Raw genomic sequence first — 20,902 nt, 5'->3', positions numbered from 1 at the left:
TCTCTGTGGTGTACTGTATCGTGGATCTACTTTTCCCTTTCCCTTCGCCCGATTCCGTAGCCACCTCCCCGGGTGCGCATTTTATTTTTATAAGGTCATTCCTAAAAATCCGGACACATGCCAAGTCCGGCCGCAATCCGGACAAAGGGTCAAAAATCCGGACATGTTCGGACAAATCCGGACGTATGGCAACCCTACATGCCGCCAAAATTTATAATGCCTCGTCTTAAATACTTGAGAAAAGGTCTTATTGCCGCACACCGAGTAGGTAAGTATTATGTTACCTTGTAACTTATTTATAACTTGCAACTAAATTAATAAAGGTCGCAGAAACTGGCGTGTTTGTGTTACGAGTAAAACCATGTGTTTAATATTGGAGACATTTTAGTGACATGTGTAACATTTAAACTTCTCGTTAATACGGATACATATAGTCAGACCGTAAAAAGTCTGCAGCGATTTTGATAGGCCACGCAGTGCAAGTGTCATTTTAAACGTCAAATTTCTATGAAAGACATATACATAACGCTTACACTAGGTCAGGAAATGAATGCTCAAAAAACGTTGTAGAGGGAAATGCTAGGAACACAATTTTTGACTCCGTAACTTTGTTTAGACTAGTTAGGAGGTGAACATATCAAAAGTCCCCGGCTGTAGCCCCGGTGCTGCGGGGTAGAGGGGGGTAAGAAGGTCGAATTTTTCGGTTTTTCATTGATATCTTGGAAACTTTGCATCTTAGCGACATGACGACTAAGACAAACCGAAAGCTCATAAAATTAGTTACAAGTTTTATTTAGTCAAGTTTTTCGATATCTTGAATAGTTTTTGAGATAGACGCTCTTGAAAGTTTATTTAGGGATTTTAATGTTATCTTGATATCTACATCAGTGATGCTGTTAGGCCATGTTTGGCATCATTTTCGTATAAATCGGGGGTGCTGAATTCATTTATGGTATCACATTGACATTATTCCGAAGTAAAAACAAAATTCAAAAAATATATATTTTTTAAAATCCCTCTTCACGCTTAAACCGCTGAACCAATTTCGTTGAAATTTGGTACAGAAATAGTTTCAGTCTCGACACAGGACATATGATAGTTTTTATAACCAAAAGCATCTTTTGAGGATGTGAAAAGTGGGGTGGAAGTTTGTATGGGGAGTCAGTAACCGCTGAACCGGTTTAGGTGAAATTTAGGATGGTATACATCTGTGATTTAGATGAAAATGATACCTAACATGACTTCAAACCTTACCTTAAGCAGTATGAACCTCAGGAATTCAGTTTCGTCGATGAAGTTGAATTCCCCCATACTCCATTTCACAACTTTAAAGGATGATTATTGAGATAAAAAGTATCTTATGTCCTGTCTTGGGACTCGAAATATCTGTATACCAAATTACAATTAAATCGGTTGAGCGGTTTAAGCGTGAAGAGGAACTTAAAAAAAAAGTTATTTGTTTAAAGTTTATATGTTTTTTCTTAGGAATGGTGTCAATGTGATACCAAAGATGAATTCAGCATCCCCGATTTATACGAAAATGATACCAAACACAGCCTAGCAGCTTCACTAATGTAGATATCAAGATAAAATTTAAAGCCCTAAATAAACTTTCAAAAGCGGATATCTCAAAAACTATTCAAGATATCGAAAAACTTGACTGAATAAAACTTGTAACAATTTTTATCAGCTTTTGGTTTGTCTTAGTAGTCATGTCGCTAAGACGCATAGTTTCCAAGATATTAGTGAAAAACCGAAAAATGAGACCTTCTTTCCCCCCTCTCCCCCCCAGCACCGGGGCTACGGCCGGGGACTTTTGATATGTTCACCTCCTAACTAGTCCAAACAAAGTTACGGAGTCAAAAATTGTGTTCCTAGCATTTCCCTCTATAACTTCTTATTTCTTGGCCTACACTGCGTGGGCTATGAAATCCGCTGAAGACTTTGTTTGGTGCGACTATATATATGTTAATATGTACGTCTGTGTAGTGTGTATAAATTTGGTATAAATACCTAAAGCTCTAATAATTAATACAACATTAAGTACAGTCACAGTCACGCTCCGTGATTGTTACGCCATTTAGGGTTCTAGCTAAATTGGACATTCCATAGCGTAAGTATGGAACAACCAATTTAGGTAGGACCCTAAATGGCGTAACACTCGCGGATCGTGATGGTACCTATAGTCATATTTGTATAAATACCAAAATGTACATTTATGTTTTCATTTTTAGGAGTGTTAGCACCAATAGTTTTGTCGCTCGGCTATAGGCGAGTGTTCGAGTGCGACGGGCTATTACTCGCGTCACTTGTTCAAACTACGAAGCGAGCATCGCCGAGCGAGTACCTACCGCTTAGCTAGTTTTATCCTATCGCGGCGACAAACTAGTAGAGCGAGTGTCCTCGCCGGCAGTGTGAACAGCCAGCGATGAACTATTAATATATGTGTCTCTTTTACTAACACAGGACCCTAATCTTTTGTTCGTTACTTGGGCGAGAAAATCGCCGATAGTTAATCTCTTACTCGCTCTTGGTGGGACAGTTAAACTATTTTTCACCACACCAGCTCGGAAAGGCTTACTTTGCACTTCAAGAACTGATAGCAAAGTTGCATTTTATTCACATGTGAGGCAAAGATATCAAATGCAAATTTTGAGTTGTTTTCTTATGTTGGCTGGTAGAATTGACGATGACGTTTAAATGATGATTATGGATGATAAATATTTAATAACATTCATTTGGATTTGATTTTGTATGATATTTTACATTTAATATTTGCCTCGGGTTGGTGTGGTGAAAAATTTTGTGTTTCACTCGGGGGCAAATTTTGTTTAACCCTCGTGCTTTGAAACCCTCGCAACGCTCAAGATTCCATTTTTCGAACCACTCGCTACGCTCGTGGTTCAATTTTGCAATCTTTCGCTTGCTCGGGTATCAATATTAGCACGAGCGGTTAAACGACAACTTTGCCCCCTTGTAAAACAAATAACTATTAAAATGTTAATATTTTGAACAGAATCATCTTATAAAGCCCCAATAAATTAAACTTTTCATTTAGGTACATAGCAGTTTCTTTTGCAATTTGCCTTTGTTTGCTTCAGTCATTCCTTTTGTTTCATTAAGAATAATTTTCTTTGATCTGTTGGAACTGTTGGAATTTAGTAAATCCTGTTGCCACAATTCAAACTTGGGAACATTCATCATATTATATATTCAACTGTAGAATCCCTAGCGTGAGGGCCTACCGCGAACCACTTTCGACGTGTTGCCTTCCTGTCACACTTGTACATTCGTACGTAAGTGTGACAGGAAGGCAACACGTCGAACTTGGTTCGCAGTAGCCCCCGTGAGACGTAATTTAGTGCAGAGATATTCCGAGTCTTTTCAGTGAGCGTGTGGTCGCCTTCTTGATTACCTAGTACTTTCTTGTGTATTACTAATATTTTTATCTTCCTCATTATATTATTAGTTAATTAGTATCTTAGTTCATCATCATCATCTCAGCCATAAGACGTCCAAAACTGAACATAGGCCTCCCCCTTGGACCTCCATACGAACAGGTTGGAAGCGACCCGCATCCAGCGTCTTCCATCGACCTTAACAAGGTCGTCTGTCCATCTTGTGGGTGGACGTCTACCTAGGACAAGTAGTCCAATTGGGTAGGTCCAACTTCGAGAAAGAGGTCAACCGCCGAATCCAACTCGGTTGGGCAGCGTTCGGGAAACTATACGTTAATGTCTTTTCGTCCGACATACCTCAGTGCCTCAAGACGAAAGTCTTTAATCAATGTGTGTTACCAGTGATGACTTACGGCTCCGAAACGTGGTATCTTAGTTACTTCCAATTTATTATTATTAAGTAGATATAATTTGTACTAGCTTTGTTCACATATGTGGTTGTGATAGTGCGTAACCTTAGCATAAGAACTATAAGAAGTACCTGTTAGTTTAGTATTATGTCACTACCTGGCCCCTGTTTCACCAACGTGACAGGTGCGGCGAATTGTAAAATCACTGTTGCTGACGTCACAGGCATCCATGAACTACGGTTACCGCTTACCATCCCGCTTACCATCGGGCGGGCCGTATTCCTGTTTGCCACCATCATTGTATTATTAAAAAAAACTTTATGATATCGGAAAAAAACAGATATTTCTCTTGCTAAGTTTATGACAATTGTTACAAGAAACACTACAATTGTCACGAAATTCCGACATCCTATAACTCATTACCTGTCAAGAATTACCTACAATTCTTCAAAATCTTTGACAATTGTCAGAAACTTCGCAGGAGAAATATCTGTTTAATAAAGCTTTTTTAAATAATACAATGATGGTGGCAAACAGGAATAAGGCCCGCCCGATGGTAAGTGGTAATCGTAGCCCATGGATGCCTGTGACGTCAGCAATAGTGATTTTACAATTCGTCGCACCTGTCACCGATGTGAAATTGGGGCCGGAGTTCCTATAATTGGCTTTCTGTATCTACTACAATTTTTATGTTAGTGTCATCATAGCTGTTGGATCTCCAAATGAATACAAAATAAAATAAAATAAATCATTCACAGATAACATTGGTCCACATTTACAACGAACGAACTTATTTAGAAGTTTGATGGCTTCTCTACACGATGGGCCACCGCCGGCCACTCCAAGGGACGCATTTATGCGTTAGAGTTACCGCATAGCTGCGTCCCTTGAGTGGCCGGCGCTGGCCCATTGTGTAGAGGAGCCATGATTTTTTCACAGCTTCAAGGGACCGTTTCAACTCGATACCTCCGCGCGTTTCCGAGATAAAGGATCTTGACAGACAGACGGACGGACAACAATGTGATCCCATAAGGGTTCCTTTTATTCCTTATGAAGTACGGAATCCTACAAATTAATACATATATGTATTGAAAATAGTCTTTCGGCCCGATTCGAACTTTAAAATACGTTAAATAATAGACCTAGAAACGTTATGGATTAGATATGTCAGTTTCAAATGTGACGTTTCTTCAAATAAACGTTAAACGTTTCTAGATCTATTAATTGACATCTTAAAGTTAGAATCGGGCAGATGGAGTAACCAACATTTAAAAAAAAATCCTCAAGTCAGTTAAATAAAAACCGGGCAAGTGCGAGTCGGACTCGCGCACGAAGGGTTCCGTACCATAATGCAAAAAAAAAAACAAAAAAAAGCAAAAAAAGAAACGGTCACCCATCCAAGTACTGACCACTCCCGACGTTGCTTGACTTTGGTCAAAAATCACGTTTGTTGTATGGGAGCCCCATTGAAATCTTTATTTTATTCTGTTTTTAGTATTTGTTGTTATAGCGGCAACAGAAATACATCATCTGTAAAAATTTCAACTATATCACGGTTCGTGAGATACAGCCTGGTGACAGACGGACGGACGGACGGACGGACAGCGAAGTCTTAGTAATAGGGTCCCGTTTTACCCTTTGGGTACGGAACCCTAAAAAAGACACAGAACAAAAAGTAATAAATTGGTTTCATTAAGGTATTACAAATAAATTATTTAGTACCTACACTTAACCGACAGCCAAAATAAGAAACTTTAATTTTGTTGTTATGAGTTAAAGTACCTAACTTTCATTCGATGTGTAATAAAATGATCTTCACGAAAAAATAGGTAAGTCTTGACAGGAAATTAGTTCCGTGTCGGAATTCCGTGACAATTGTCGTGTTTCTTGGACAGTTTCGCAAAATAAGTACTTATTTAATATTTTAAACTTTCGCGTTTCGAACACATATTAACTCACATTATAGACCCTAAAGGATGACTCACGCTAGACCGGGCCGTGGCCGGGCCGGAGCTTCCGGAGCGTCGTTTTCTATGGAGAGCATCACGTGATCACCGGGGCTCGGACGTGGCACGGTGCGGGCCCGGCCCGGTCATAGCCCTGACGTCCCGGAGCCTCCTGACAACCTATTTTTCTCTTCGGGTGGTATTCTACTTGTTTAAGATCTTTGTCCAATATGCATTGCGTCTCACTCTCTCATTAAGCAAAATGTGAGACGCAAATACACATTGGACCAAGATTGGACAGATGGAATACCACCCCTGTGTCGGAATATATTTGCCAAAATAAGAAGGTTGCAAAACGTCATAAATTTGTTTGTTAAATATGATTGTTAAGTAGCACGACTGTCCGAAATTTATTTTATTAAATAAGTAACAATAACTATGCTCCGCCAAGACGAGCCGAGGGAAGGGAGAGGCCCCCCGCACCTCAAGGTTGGCCGGCACCGACCGGCGCACGGGCGCGGCACGAGGCAGTCTTCGCGGCGCATAGCGAGAGATAATACGTACTTACATAAGTAATTTGCGCGCCAAAATCCCGTTGTAATTTGTTTCTTTCCGCTAGTTTTTGTGTTTTCTATGTGTTTCCCTTTTGTGACATTATACATAAAGTAGTTCTGGACAATAGCTTTTTAGTTTCTTTCAATCAACCCCGCCCTTCACTTACAAATGGTCCTACGAGTTCGGATAAGTGAAATTATTTAGCTATGAGTGATGAGAATAAACGGAGAACACGTAGCAAATCTAGAGCGATGATAAAGAAGCCGCCAGATTCGGGATTGGGGACTCCGTCGGGTGCCGGCGTATCACAGCACGCGCCATCTTTGCTGCCAGAGCGTGCCCCCTCGGTGGGTGGCCAGAAAGGCCACGGAGATGAAATACCGCCGTCCGGGCTGAAGACGCCGGCAACAGAGGTCACTGTGCGGCCGAGGAGCGACGCCAGCGTGGCCAGCTACACGTCGAAACGCTCGAAACTAAGCCAGGCCTCCCTCAATGCACGGCGCTTACGCGCTGAGTACGAAGCAGAGCTTGAGGTGGCCAAAATAAAAGAAAATCTTATTAAAAAGAAGCTAGCCCTGGACATGGCCGACCTACAGGTACAGGACGAAGAGGAGGGCGAAGCAGCGCACAGTGTTGCGAGCGGAGAAATAACGGCGCGCGTAACGCGCTGGCTCGACAACACCCCCGCCGCCGCGCCGACCCCCGCCGTACCGCGTACGCCATCGCCGCAACATGAAGCCGCCATCCCGTCCCGAGTGCCCGCACCGCCTTTGCCGCGCACGACGTCACCCCAGCTGCTGCCGCCGCTACCGAAGAGCCAGCCTCTATCTGATATTGATCGGTTAGCGGAGGCCATCAGCAAGCTGGGTCATAAGAGATACGTGCCACGGCAAGTGCACGACTTACCGGCGTACGACGGAAACGCGTCGGACTGGCTAGGGTTTGAAAAAGCCTATCGATGTACGAATGAAATTCATGCCTTTAAACCATTCGAAAATATGGCGCGCCTTCGTGTGGCGCTTGTCGGCGAAGCGAAGGCCTCCGTACAAGATTTACTGCGAACTGCCACGGATCCAGAAGAGGTAATAAAGGCACTAGAAGACCAGTTTGGACACCCGACTCGTCTTTTGGAGTGCGCGTTGAAGAAAGTACGTGAATTGCCTAAACTTAGTGAGGATGGACACGAAATTCGCAAATTTACAACAACAGTACGAAATTGCGTCGCGATTTTAAGAAGTATAAGGGCCGTGGGATATTTAAATAACCCACAATTGGTTAACGAGTTACTTAATAAATTGACGCCTTATCAACGAGCCCAGTACGGTGAATTCGCAATGAAAAGGGACATCGAGAGCGACGTCGATTTACGAGTGAGCCCAAATCTGAGTATGTTTGTCGAATTCCTGAGTCAAATTACTCGCGCGTCATCGTATTTCGCTCCTATAAGTATAAACATCGCGCCCGCCAGCCGGACCGTCGCGGGCGCAGAGCGCGCAGGATCTCACGCCGGTCGGCGCGATAAGGCTGCGGTCCCAGTGCGCGCGGGCGGAGCGGTTCATCGACTACATGCTCAAGTGGAAACAACCGCGACAGTGTCTAAGACTAAACACAATGACAATAAAATCGTGTGTGTTAAGTGTAAAGCGGACCATAAGTTAACTGAGTGTACCGATTTTAAAAACTTGCCTATTGATGAACGTTGGGACCTTGTCAAACTAAATAGACTATGTTTCAAGTGCATTTTGAAAACACACTCGAGTAGATATTGTCGTGCAAAACGGTGTAATAAGTGCAGTTACTCTCACCACGAGTTATTACATAAAGACGTAGAAAAGGCTACGCCGCCCGCGGAGGCGCCACAGCCTAGCCTTCCGCCATCGGCGCCCGCGTCTCAAGTATCGGCTTCGGATACATTTGAAACGTTAACGAATGTTAGTGAAATGAGTGCGAGTACTTTATTAAAAGTGGTATCTGTGACTGTTACAAGTGCAGGAGTCGAACATTGCATTTACGCGCTATTGGACGATGGTGCGACATGCTCGGTTTTGGACGATCGATTCGCGAGTGGTGCAGACGGACCTATAGTGCCGCTGAATTTACGGATGGCGCGTGACTATTTTGCTAAAGACGATAACTCTCGCAAGATCAAAGTGATAGTGCGCGGCTCGAATGGTGTCAATCATGACATTTCCGTGCGTACGATGCGGGACCTTAGCTTGCCGACACAAACTGTACCGGCGCGCATTTTTCGAGAAAACGCACACCTGCGGGACCTGGATTGCGAAGAGATGAGGGAGGCGAAACCCATGCTGGTGTTGGGGCAGGACAATTGGCGTCTCATCGTCGGCAGGGAGCTCCGCGAAGGTAAATCCGGTCGCCCGGTCGCTTCACTTACCTACTTAGGCTGGGCCGTTCATGGCCCGTTAGGTGGGGGGGTTGGTGATAGCGAGATTGAATCCGTCAACTGCATGAACGCGTTTGATGACAATAATGACTTGCATGACTTAGTGAAGGCCCAATTCGAATTGGAAGCTATAGGTATTTGTAATATGTTACGTACCAACTCGGACTCTGAACGCGCTTTAGAAATATTAAACCAAACATGTCGTCGCGTGTCAGATAATGCCCAGCAGTGGGAAGTAGGTTTGTTGTGGGCTCGTGACCATGTAGAAATGCCCGATAACTATAACTACGCGTTAAGACGACTTGCTGGGATTGAGCGAAGAATGGATCGTGACCCCAAATTTGCTTCCGAATACGCTAAGCAAATAAACAGATTATTAGATGCGGGTTACGCGCGAAAAGTTGACAGTATTAAGGCGAGTCCCGTTTGGTATTTGCCACATTTTGGAGTCACGAATCCGAATAAACCTGGCAAGTTTCGTCTCGTATTTGATTGTGCCGCCACTTACGAGGGCGTGTCCTTGAATAATAACCTACTAAGTGGACCTGATTTGATGAATTCTTTATTAGGAGTTTTGATTAAATTCAGATCGGGTGAAATAGCTTTCACCGCCGACATTGCTGACATGTTTATGCGTGTAAAAATTCGTGAGGCCGATCAGGGAGCGCAGCTCTTTTTATGGCGCGGCCAATACCGATCTCGTGAACCTGGAATTTATTTGATGAACTCTATGATCTTCGGCGCGACCTGCAGTCCTACGTCGGCGATCTACGTGTTGAATAAAAACGCCGAGGAGTTCGCACGTACGCATACTGCGGCGGTGGAAGCTATTAAAAATAAACACTATGTTGACGATTACTTAGATAGTGTTGACTCGCTAGACACGGCACAACAGCTGATCGCTGACGTCACCCACATTCACCGAGCTGGTGGATTTGATATTAGGGGGTGGGTGACAAATTCACCTGAATTGAGTGAAAAGCTGCCAGTTGTGGTGCCGGGTCGTGTTAAACTAGACAAGTCTGAAAACGAACGCACGTTAGGTATGATCTGGTGTCCGGCAAGCGACTGTATGAAATTTGATCTGTCGTTTAAACGTTTGCCGGCGGAATTGGTTGAAGGTCAGATCAAACCTACCAAGCGTCAATTTCTCAAATTTATTATGAGCATTTTTGACCCACTCGGACTGGTCTACCCTTGCGTGATACAATCACGAGTTCTGATGCAGCGCGTCTGGCAGTCAGGCGTTTTGTGGGACGAATGCATCAAGGACACGGAGGCCGCTATCTGGTTCGAATGGCTTAGTAAGTTGAAAGCGCTATCTGCCGTTGCCGTGCCGCGATGGTACGGTTTGCAACGGACAGCGGCGGTAGACCTTCATGTCTTCGGTGATGCAAGCGAAAAAGCGTACGCCGCTGTGGGATTCTTGGTTGGTACCGACAATGGCGGCAATAGGGTATGTACTATGGTGGGGGGAAAAGCACGCGTGACCCCCGTGAAGGTAGTATCCATTCCTCGTTTGGAATTACAGGCCGCTGTGTTAGCGTGTAGACTAGCAGTGACAATAAAATCTGAAGTAAATTTTGCTATCACCAACCTGTACCTCTGGACTGACTCAAAAACAGTTCTTATGTGGATTAATTCCGACGCACGCGACTATCAAAGATACGTTTCGCATAGGTTAGCAGAGATTGACAATTTAAGTAAGCGAAGCGACTGGCACTGGGTTCCTTCAGAGTCCAATCCTGCTGATGAGGCAACCAGGATGGACTGGCCTAACAACAAGGGCATGTGGCTTTCGGGTCCCCCCTTTCTCTGTAATCCACAGGTACCATGGCCCAGCTGGAGCCGTGACGAGACCCCCGCTGATCCTGAGCGTTTGGAGAGGGCGCACGTGGCAGCTGAGACCAGCCCAGATCAGCTCATCGATGTGGCACGCTACTCCACATGGACGCGAGCTGTGCGCGTCACTGCACGCGTGCTTGCATTTATACGCGCGTGTCGAGGTAAGCAGCGAACAGCGGACGAACTAACTATGGACATCCTGCAAGAGGCCGAGCGGGTTCTATTGAAACAAGCGCAGGCTCGCTCCTTCCCTGATGAGCTGCGCGCGCTGCAGGCGGGACGCTCGCTTCCTAGGTCCAGCCGCCTGCTAAAGCTGGATCCTGTAATCGGCGAGGATGAGCTTCTTCGCGTCAGGGGCCGCCTTGGGGCGTCAACTGAGTTGTCGTTCGACGAGAGACACCCGATTATCCTCGAAGGTAGCTGTCGTAGCGCGCGGCTCCTGGTACATCACTATCACTGTCGTGCGCTACACGCGAACCACGAAACCGTCGTCAACAACTTAAGAGAGAGGTTCTGGGTGACTTGTCTTCGCCCGACTGTAAAGGCAGTCGTTGCGCGCTGTCAATATTGCCGCGTACAGCGCGCGCGGCCTAAACCACAGAAGATGGGAGACTTACCGCCCGTAAGACTTACCACAACACGACGAGCATTCGTCAACTGCGGGATCGATTATTTCGGTCCTATGGAGATCACAATTGGACGGCGCCGGGAGAAACGGTGGGGCGTCTTGTTTACCTGCTTGGCTACACGCGCCATTCACCTCGAGTTGGCTGCGTCGCTGAGTAGTGATTCTGCCATACTTGCCTTGCGCCGCTTGATAGCGCGCCGCGGGCAACCAGCGATGATTTTGAGTGACTGCGGCACAAACTTCGTAGGAGCGAACAGGGAACTGCGCACCGCTCTACGAAGCCTGAACGCCGAGCGACTTCAAGGTGAGGCCTTGTCTAAGGGCATTGAATGGCGGTTCAACCCTCCAGCAGCTCCGCACATGGGCGGTACGTGGGAACGCCTCATTCGCTCCGTGAAGAATGCTCTTCATGCTATACTGAAGGAACGCGCACCATCTGAAGAAGTTCTTCACACCGCCATGCTGGAAGCGGAACTGGTCGTGAACAGCCGACCGCTTGCGTATGTAGCAACTGATCACGATGAACCGGTCGTACTCACGCCAAACCATCTCCTGCTTGGGACAGCGACGGGCGAGACCCGCATGACGACCTTTGAGCCCTCTGACCTCAATGCTCGCCGCCAATGGAAGAAGGCGAATGCGCTGGCCGAGATGTTCTGGCGGCGGTGGATCAGAGAATATCTGCCCACACTTCAGAGACGACAGAAGTGGACAACGGCAACGGACTCAGTCAAAGTGGGCGATGTAGTGGTGTTGTGTGACGGCAAACAGCCGCGTAATATGTGGCCCCGTGGCATAATAACCAAAGTATTTCCGGGAAGTGATGGTCATGTGCGTGTAGTAGATATAAGAACGGCCTCTGGGACGCTGCGTCGTCCTGTTGTTCGAATAGCCGTGCTACCTACAGACGGTACATTTGTCGATTGAAGTCTCCAACTGGGGGGTGGTAATGTTAAGTAGCACGACTGTCCGAAATTTATTTTATTAAATAAGTAACAATAACTATGCTCCGCCAAGACGAGCCGAGGGAAGGGAGAGGCCCCCCGCACCTCAAGGTTGGCCGGCACCGACCGGCGCACGGGCGCGGCACGAGGCAGTCTTCGCGGCGCATAGCGAGAGATAATACGTACTTACATAAGTAATTTGCGCGCCAAAATCCCGTTGTAATTTGTTTCTTTCCGCTAGTTTTTGTGTTTTCTATGTGTTTCCCTTTTGTGACATTATACATAAAGTAGTTCTGGACAATAGCTTTTTAGTTTCTTTCAATCAACCCCGCCCTTCACTTACAATGATGGTATAGCTAATTCGTTACTTGGTCGGTTTATATTAGGTACAGCCGTCTTTGATATAATATACGTCAAGATTATATAGGTTGGATAATGTCTTGATTTATTTTGTGAAATATGGAAGTGTTGCTGAAATGTAATTTAGTCGGATTAAGTATATTAAATGAGACATCTATTGATGTTACTGCCTGTAAAAATGATTCAATAATGAGCATGTAGGTTTATAATGAATATTAAGATACTATATAGTTTTTTCTCACATTACCACTTATTATATGGAGTGTAGAAGTAACTTATTACTTAGATACTTTTTTATTTCGTACGAAGTTCATAGAAATATATATGACAATACCGTATTTATAGCTGGTCAAACCAAATTTGTCAGTAAATAAGAACAAAAAAACTATACTCATCCTTTTCTTTTGGGTGTTAGTACTAGTGTAAGACCAAGATAGCATGATTCTCTCTATCTATGTTTGAAATGAGACAGTTCTTTGACAAACTATAATAACCATTTTTATTCATTCATTTAGAGTTCAACTGATCTTCTCTGCCTGCACAGAGTACAAATTTACATCATAACTATGCCTTAAAAGCCCACTCCACACTCGTGCGCGAATCTTGGCTTTGCGCTGCGATTCGCACACAAGTGTGGAGCGGGCTAAACAGTTTTAATGTCAACTATGGAAGGTAGAGATGAGGAAAACAATCTTCATGTATTAAAAAGTGTCCCTCAAAAACATTAAATAGGCCGCGCCGCGGCGCCACTGTGCATCGCGAACCAATTTTTGACGGTCTTTTAGCCTTGTCGGTAGTGACCCCGCTTATGAAGCAGGAGGTCGCGGGTTCGAATCCCGATAAGAGTATTTATTAGCTTTTTATTATTTGTATTTGTAGGTATTTAATACCAATATATAAATTAATATTGATATACATATGTAAGTTGAAAAAGATAGAGAACAGAAATTGTGATGACCAGCATCACTGGAGGAGGCCTTCACCCTCACAGGAGGGGTTGTTGCAGAATAAATTACAAGAAAAAAATATAATTACTTACTACTTATTACATAACCAAGCATAATAGAACATTGATTTGAGGAATATTAAATATTATTGTAATACTAAACCTAATGTAAATTTAAGTTTATAATATTGTGTTTGTTTTACCGGCGAGAAATAAAAGGCTCTTTTTTGTTTTTCGTTTTTAATATTAATATAAAAGTAAAATATAAAAACACAAAACAAAAAAAAACACCCGAACACATTTTTATATATGTATAATGTAGTGGCGGATTTGCAGTCTTTGCCGCCCTAGGCCCCAGGCCCTGTAGCCGCCCCTTTCTCAGCACCCATCATATTGACTACATTTTGAGTTATTTCTTGTTAACATCAGCGAATGTTTTGTCACAATTTGCCTGCATCTGACCCTTGATCCAGTCTCTAGGTGTTGGTCGAGACTCTTCGCTATGAGACCGTACGCTGAGACGACTATCGCAACAATGATCGTCGAGTCAACATCCCACATGGCGGTAATCTCGTATATAAAGTATTACTTACCTAAGTATCACTAGTGAGATTGAGTTGGAAATCAAAACCTGAGTGTGCGCGCTGCGCGGTAGTTTTCAGCGAATGCGAGTTCTTAGTTCGGGGCGAACTATTAGTAATTAAGACAATAACTTGGCATTTATCCTATTCATTTTAGTTTTGGTTTTGGCTGCGGCGTAACGTTTATTTTTATATTTTGCCAGAAAGTGGGCTCGCATAACTACGTACATATCGATAACATTTTTTAATATATGTTTGAAATGGTCGACACATCCAACTTTTATCAATGCTCCTTTTAGTCATTCTTGCGTAATTTCACTGATCGTCTCCATATTGGTTAAAGCTTTGCTTATTACTCTTAACATACATTTCTCTATCGTTTTGGTCAGATTGAATAGATCGTCACTAGCATAAATTAACCCGCCGTATAAATCCATTTTATCGATTACGTCGTTTCTCACTAACAGTTTTCCCTCATTAGGACTCATTTGTATGAGTTTTAAACAATTATTGCATTTTACGATTTTTCGCAATTTGCGGACGATGTACCCAGCAATGTAAGACTGAACCGCGTCACTGGTTTACAGCCTCGTTGTAATCATGGTCTTCATAACCATGAATCAATGGTTACCAGATCCTTCGCTCCTAGTAAGTTCTTCAGCAAATCCTTGCCGGAAACATTACAACCGGGCGTATTAGGGAAAAACGAGACGCCAATCGGTAAACTTGTGCAAACATTTTGGGATCAGGGTGATCGTTTCCTCCACACGAATATCTCATGACGGAAAAAAAACCGAGACGACTATCGCAACAATGATCGTCGAGTCAACATCCCACGTGGCGGTAATCTCGTATATAAAGTATTAGTAGGTATCACTAGTGAGATTGAGTTGGAAATCAAAACCTGAGTGTGCGCGCTGCGCGGTAGTTTTCAGCGAATACGAGTTCTTAGTTCGGGGCGAACTACTAGTAATTAAGACAATAACTTGGCATTTTTCCTGTTCATTTTAGTTTTGGTTTTGGCTGCGTCGTAACGTTTATTTTCATATTTTGCCAGAAAGTGGGCTCGCATAACTACGTACATATCGATAATTTTTATTGATACTTGTTTGGAATGGTCGGCACATCCAACTTTTATCAATGTTTCTTTTTGTAATTCTTGCGTAATTTCACTGATCGTCTCCATATTGGTTAAAGCTTTGCTTATTGCTCTTAACACACATTTCTCTATCATTTTGGTCAGATTGAATAGATCGTCACTAGCATAAATTAACCCGCCGTATAAATCCATTTTATCGATTACGTCGTTTCTCATTAACATTTTTCCCTCATTGGGACTCATTTGTATGAGTTTCAAACAATTATTGCATTTTACGATTTTTCGCAATTTGCGGACGATGTACCCAGCAATGTAAGACTGCACCGCGTCACTGGTGACAGCCTCGTTGTAGTCATGGTCTTCATAACCATCAATCAATGGTTCACCATTATCTAGTATATGGTCGAGGCTTTCCAGCCATGCTTGCTTAGCCTCGTTTGAACCAGTTACCATATCCTTTGCTCCTAGTAAGTTCTTCAGCAAATCTTTGCCGGAAACGTTACAACCTTTCGGAGGGCGTATTAGGGAAAAACAAGACGCCAATCGGTAAACTTGTGCAAACATTTTGGGATCAGGGTGATCGTTTCCTCCACACGAATATCTCATGACGGAGAAAAATCTCTGAAAACAAGTCAAAATTATTATTCAATAAAAAATATAGGACCTCGGGTCTCAAACTATCTCCATAATTTTATCTAAATTGGTTCAGCGGTTTAAGCGTGAAGAGGTAACAGACACACTTTTGCATTTATAATAGTACTAATATTTATATGGCTATGTTCGTTTTTTTAGCATTAGAAAGAAGGTAAGCGATAAAAAACGTCCACAGCCCAAAGTTACGCCTCATTTCAAAAGAATTAAACCCAAAAACACCAGGCAGAAATATATTGATGGGTACATTAAGTATATGGACTAGGTAGGAACTGTATCCTAAAAAAATATGTGCCACCTGTCATGCTTAACGGAGCTCTCTTAGACAGAGTACAGAGTTTCAAGTACCTAGGGCATATTGTTACTGCGGACCTCAAGGATGATGTGGATATGGAGCGGGAGCGGAGGGCGTTGTGCGTAAGGGCGAACATCTTGGCTCGCAGGTTTGCTCGTTGTAGTAGTGACGTGAAGATAACGCTTTTCAAAGCGTACTGCACGTCGCTGTACACGTGTGGCCTGCGGGCGGACTACACGCAAAGAGCGTACAACGCGCTCCGCGTCCAGTACAATAACGCATTCAGGGCGGTGTTGGGGCTGCCCCGCTACTGTAGCGCTTCGGGCATGTTCGCGGGGCCCACACGGCCTGTTTACACGCCACCATGCGCGTGCGCGCAGCTGCGCTGGTGCGGCGCGTGCGGGCCAGCGCCAACACTGTCCTGGCGATGATCGCAGATCGGCTTGACTGTCCTTATATTGTGCACTGTTGCAACAGGCATGTAAGGACAGGTGTAGGTTAGTTTTGTATGTATTGTTGTGTTTTTGTGTATATATTGTATATCATTATTCTTTAATGTGATTTGTAAATTTTTAAATTTTATTGTTAATTTTAGTAGATTATATTTAAATGTAATGTTATTAATGTTGTGTAATCAAAATGTAAATAATGTAAAAATATGAGTATAATTAGCTTGAATTAATGAATTATAATTTATTTTTTATTTTTAAAAAGGCTTTCTGGACTTTCTCCAAAAGTAAGGCAGCATACATGATGCAGATTCCATACAAGCAGATTCATATTCATTGGATTACATAATTAGTAATTATTAATTACCTCCAACGGATCTTGAGATAGGGTTGCTGTCATCAAATACTTGTAATCACATGCAACATTCAGCATATCCAAAATTTCAAGTGTTGCCCGTAAAGTTACTTTTAATCCAGTTAACGTGCTCCTTGACACAGGTATTTTTTTTTCGAGCTTTTCCCAGTCTGCAAGGAATTCTAAAAATTCCTGGATTGCCTGAAAAAAGTATTTCTTCATTAAGTAAACAAGCTTCAAAGCTATACAATGAAATATTAAGAGGAAAGGGGACGGCCGCTTCTCTACACAAAAGTATAGTCAGTAGTAGACTTTTACAGATATTAGTAAGGAGCAAAAAATATATTCCATACAAATTTTTAAATGTTCCTAATTTTTATATTAAACTAAAAATTACAGTATAGGCTGTATAGGTGCCAAGGGATATATTCAGGTTGCGAGGCGGCGGCGGTTCCGGCATATTAACATTAACACATAATATTCACTACCAGCAACGCATAATTATATTAATTCTAATTATAATCGGCATAAATTATTCTTCACTATAAGAGGTATCTACTAACAAAAATACATTAAAAGGTTGGCTACTTCTGGTTTAAGGCACCGTCCGGCCGGTCTTTCTTTATGACGGTCTTCCCTTAAATGTTATAGTGAGTAGACGGACTTAGCTGATAGACGGTCTTCTCCGCATTGACCTTAATTTTAATCGCCAACTATTTCTTACCTTTCTTCGTCTGCAATTTTCATTCACGTACAGAGCATCTCTTGGTATACGCGAAGACATAGCTTGTATCAAATTGAATACAAGATCAATAAATTTTTGTGTTGCAGTTGAATCCTTCAATTCCTCGCAATAGGGTTGATAGTGAGCCATGGCGACCGAAATTTCGTGACCAAACACCTGTTTTTATAAGATTAATAATATTAGTTTTGATGAGCCGAAAGTCCTACGAAATAAATCCGGACAATCAATGAAAATTATTGATTATATTTATAGGTACATACTTCAGTTGCAAGAGGAACATTCATTACTTGAAAACCTTTCGGTTTCAAATGCGCTGGTGTTAACTTGTAAGCGATTTTTAAGTTAGGCTGACGATAATTCTCTTCCTCTAATACCGCTTCCCAATGTCTTTTTTTCACAGTTCCGTAAGGGGTCTGAAAAAAGAATATTACATTAGTTTGACTTCGTATTATCATTTTATACAAGGCGAAATTGTTATCTCTGACCAAACTCTGAGGGGTGAATATAGGTCATACTTAACAACTTATACTATGGGACCAGCCCCGAAATCGTGAAAAAAAATCTGCTGTCTCATACATATTGCGGTGAATCAGTACAGTCAATGTTTTCTATTAAACAGGCGATTTCTTTTTCGTGATTTCAGGGTTGGCTATAGTAAAAGTTGTTCAGTATGACCTACATATTCACCCCTCAGAGTTTGGTCAGATATAATAATTACACCTTGTATATTTTTAAAATTATCATTACTCATGCATTACGACCAGGGTTTCACCCTTAAAACACAGAAATAATTTGGGTTCGTATGTTTTGGCGCAAGATAGGGAAAGCTGGAAGATACTCCACCGACAAGAGAATAACTCTTAAGTTAATGATGATGATGATGATGTTTTGGATAGCTAATGAAATCCTAAAATACAGACAGACAAACACCCTGGAGAAGAGAATAGCATCAATGCATACTAATATATAGGTATTACAAAGGCGAAAGCAGGTTCCTATGCAGATTCAAACGGCACTTCACCATAATCATACCTATTTTTGCCAATACCTTGACGCGCGGGGTAACACGATACATTACCTGCATTCAACGTGTTCTTGCATATTCAAATACATTTAGTATCTTTCTACAAATTTAATATCACTATTTTTTCTTTTGACATGTTTATTATACTATTCGAAAAATATGACAGCGTCAAATATTTAAAAGTCGTAATGTAAAAAGGCATAAGAAAAGAGTCCAAACATATTATTTAAGAGTCGGACCAAAGAAGGACTTTTTTTTAATATTAGATCTAAGCATTAGAATCTTAGTACTTATAGGCTAAGCCTAAAGTGCCATTGCAATGCAAGCTAATGAATAAATATAAACTAGCAACCCATATTTAAAATCAATTATATTGTTATCTTCTTCTGCACGACTTACAAAATATACCTAATTTCCAAATCGTTATCTTATACTTTTTGAGTAAAATAGCTGTGACATATGGACAGACAGACAGACAGAGACAGACAGACAGGCAGACAGACGGACGGACATGACGAAACTGTAAGGGTTCCGTTTTTGCCATCTTGGCTTCTTTTTCACCAGAGGAAAGTAAGTAAGTAGATAGTTTATTTTTTGTAACCGACACAATTCTATCTTAGTGTAACGAGCTTAATAGTTTTTATTTACTTACTTATTTTATTGAGAGCGCACCACCGACATTCTTAGTGGTGGTACTGTATTCTATGTGGCCGAAAACAGCTTGTAGATAACAGGGACTGAAAAGGTACCGTTAAAAACGGTTTTGACCGGTCTTTTTAAAGGTACCCGACCGTTAAAAGTAGCATTTCGGTACCAATATCAATCGGTACCCGTATCCAAACAAGCTTCCGTTCAAACGGTACCGTTAAATAAAAGTACCTTTAGGTGTTTTTTTATAGGTACCCGACCGTTAAACTAGCATTCCATATTGATATCAATACTTTAGGTATCCAAATAAGCTTTAGCCCAAACGGTACCGTTAAATGTAGGCTTCCGTCCAAACGGTACCCTTAAATAAAAAATCCTTATAGCGTTTGATCTGATACCTCAATTCAAAGCGGTCACTCGCGAGAGCGGGAGGTAACGCGTGTCTCCCTCTCACTTTTCACTAGGTACACGGATCCCAATGTGATTGTTTGTGAATTATATTGTCATCATCATCATCATCATCATCATCATTGACATAAAAGCCATCATGGGTGTCGTTTTATAGGTTTCAGGGAGTGCAGAATTCAAAAATGATGACAATTTTGGAATCCAAGATGTCTGACGTGCACTTTGACATAAAAGTCATCATGGGTGTCGTTTTATAGGTTTCAGGGAGTGTAGAATTCAAAAATGATGACAATTTTGGAATCCAAGATGTCTGACGTGCACTTTGACATAAAAGTCATCATGTGTGTCGTTTTATAGGTTTTAGGGCGTGCAGAATTCAAAAATGATGACTCGGCACTCCTATGTCGACTTTTATGTCAAAGTGCACGGCAGACATGTTGGATTCCAAAACAGTTATCATTTTCTAAGTCCGCAGTCCTAAAAGCTATGAAACAACAAAGACCTTATTACAAAAGGCATAAGGTCCTTTACCTACTGAAGACCGTTAGCCTTAACGGTACCGTTTGAATTTTATTTATTCGGGTACCGTTACTATTTGATACCTTTTCAATTGATACCTTTATATTAGATACTGGTATTTTGCCGTTTTATTTGGGTACACTTACTGTTGGATACCTATTCTATTGATACCTTTTTTTTTAGGTACTGCTATTTTGCCGTTTGATTCGGGTACCGTTTCTGTTGGATACCTATTCAATTGATACCTTTATTTTAGGTACTAGTATTTTGCCGTTTTATTCGGGTACCATTACTGGTGGATACCTACTCAATTGATACCTTTATTTTAGTTTACCGGTCTTTTGCGGTTTTTCAGTCCTTGGTAGATAATTATCTTATACCGATACTTTTTAAATTTTTGTTACTTCGTCGCAGCCATTGGAAATTTCTCCTCTTTTAAACTCGTTTTTCATGCATGGGTTCCTGAAATTGAACATATCTGAACTGAACACATGAACACTGAAGAACGTGGCATCGATGGGAGAAAATAATGTCAAAACCAGATAAGCTGAAAAATCTACATTTGTAGAATGTAACTAAATGCATTGGGTACCACTACAGTTTGCTGACGACTACCTAAATATTCCATAATATCAATATCCAGTGAGGAAAACGGAAACTATGTTTGTATGGAGAACCGGTCATTCCCTTTC

At 42.2% G+C, this 20,902-nt stretch overlaps 1 protein-coding gene across 1 annotated transcript; it reads left to right on the top strand.

Moving 5' to 3' along the window:
• The first annotated feature begins 6,560 nt into the window (after positions 1-6,560).
• LOC134669311 (uncharacterized) lies at positions 6,561-12,113 on the top strand. Its single transcript, XM_063526818.1, has one exon. It carries the CDS (start codon positions 6,561-6,563, stop codon positions 12,111-12,113), a length of 5,553 nt encoding a protein of 1,850 aa, XP_063382888.1.
• The last annotated feature ends 8,789 nt before the right edge of the window (positions 12,114-20,902 follow it).

The sequence above is a fragment of the Cydia fagiglandana genome, chromosome 12 (genome assembly GCF_963556715.1).
Source record: "Cydia fagiglandana chromosome 12, ilCydFagi1.1, whole genome shotgun sequence".
Classification (NCBI taxonomy): Eukaryota; Metazoa; Arthropoda; class Insecta; order Lepidoptera; family Tortricidae; genus Cydia; species Cydia fagiglandana.
This window is presented reverse-complemented; position numbering and strand designations above follow the sequence as displayed.

Coding starts and splice junctions, on each gene's coding strand:
- LOC134669311 (XM_063526818.1), top strand. CDS start 6,561: ATGATAAAGAAGCCGCCAGATTCGGGATTGGGGACTCCGTCGGGTGCC.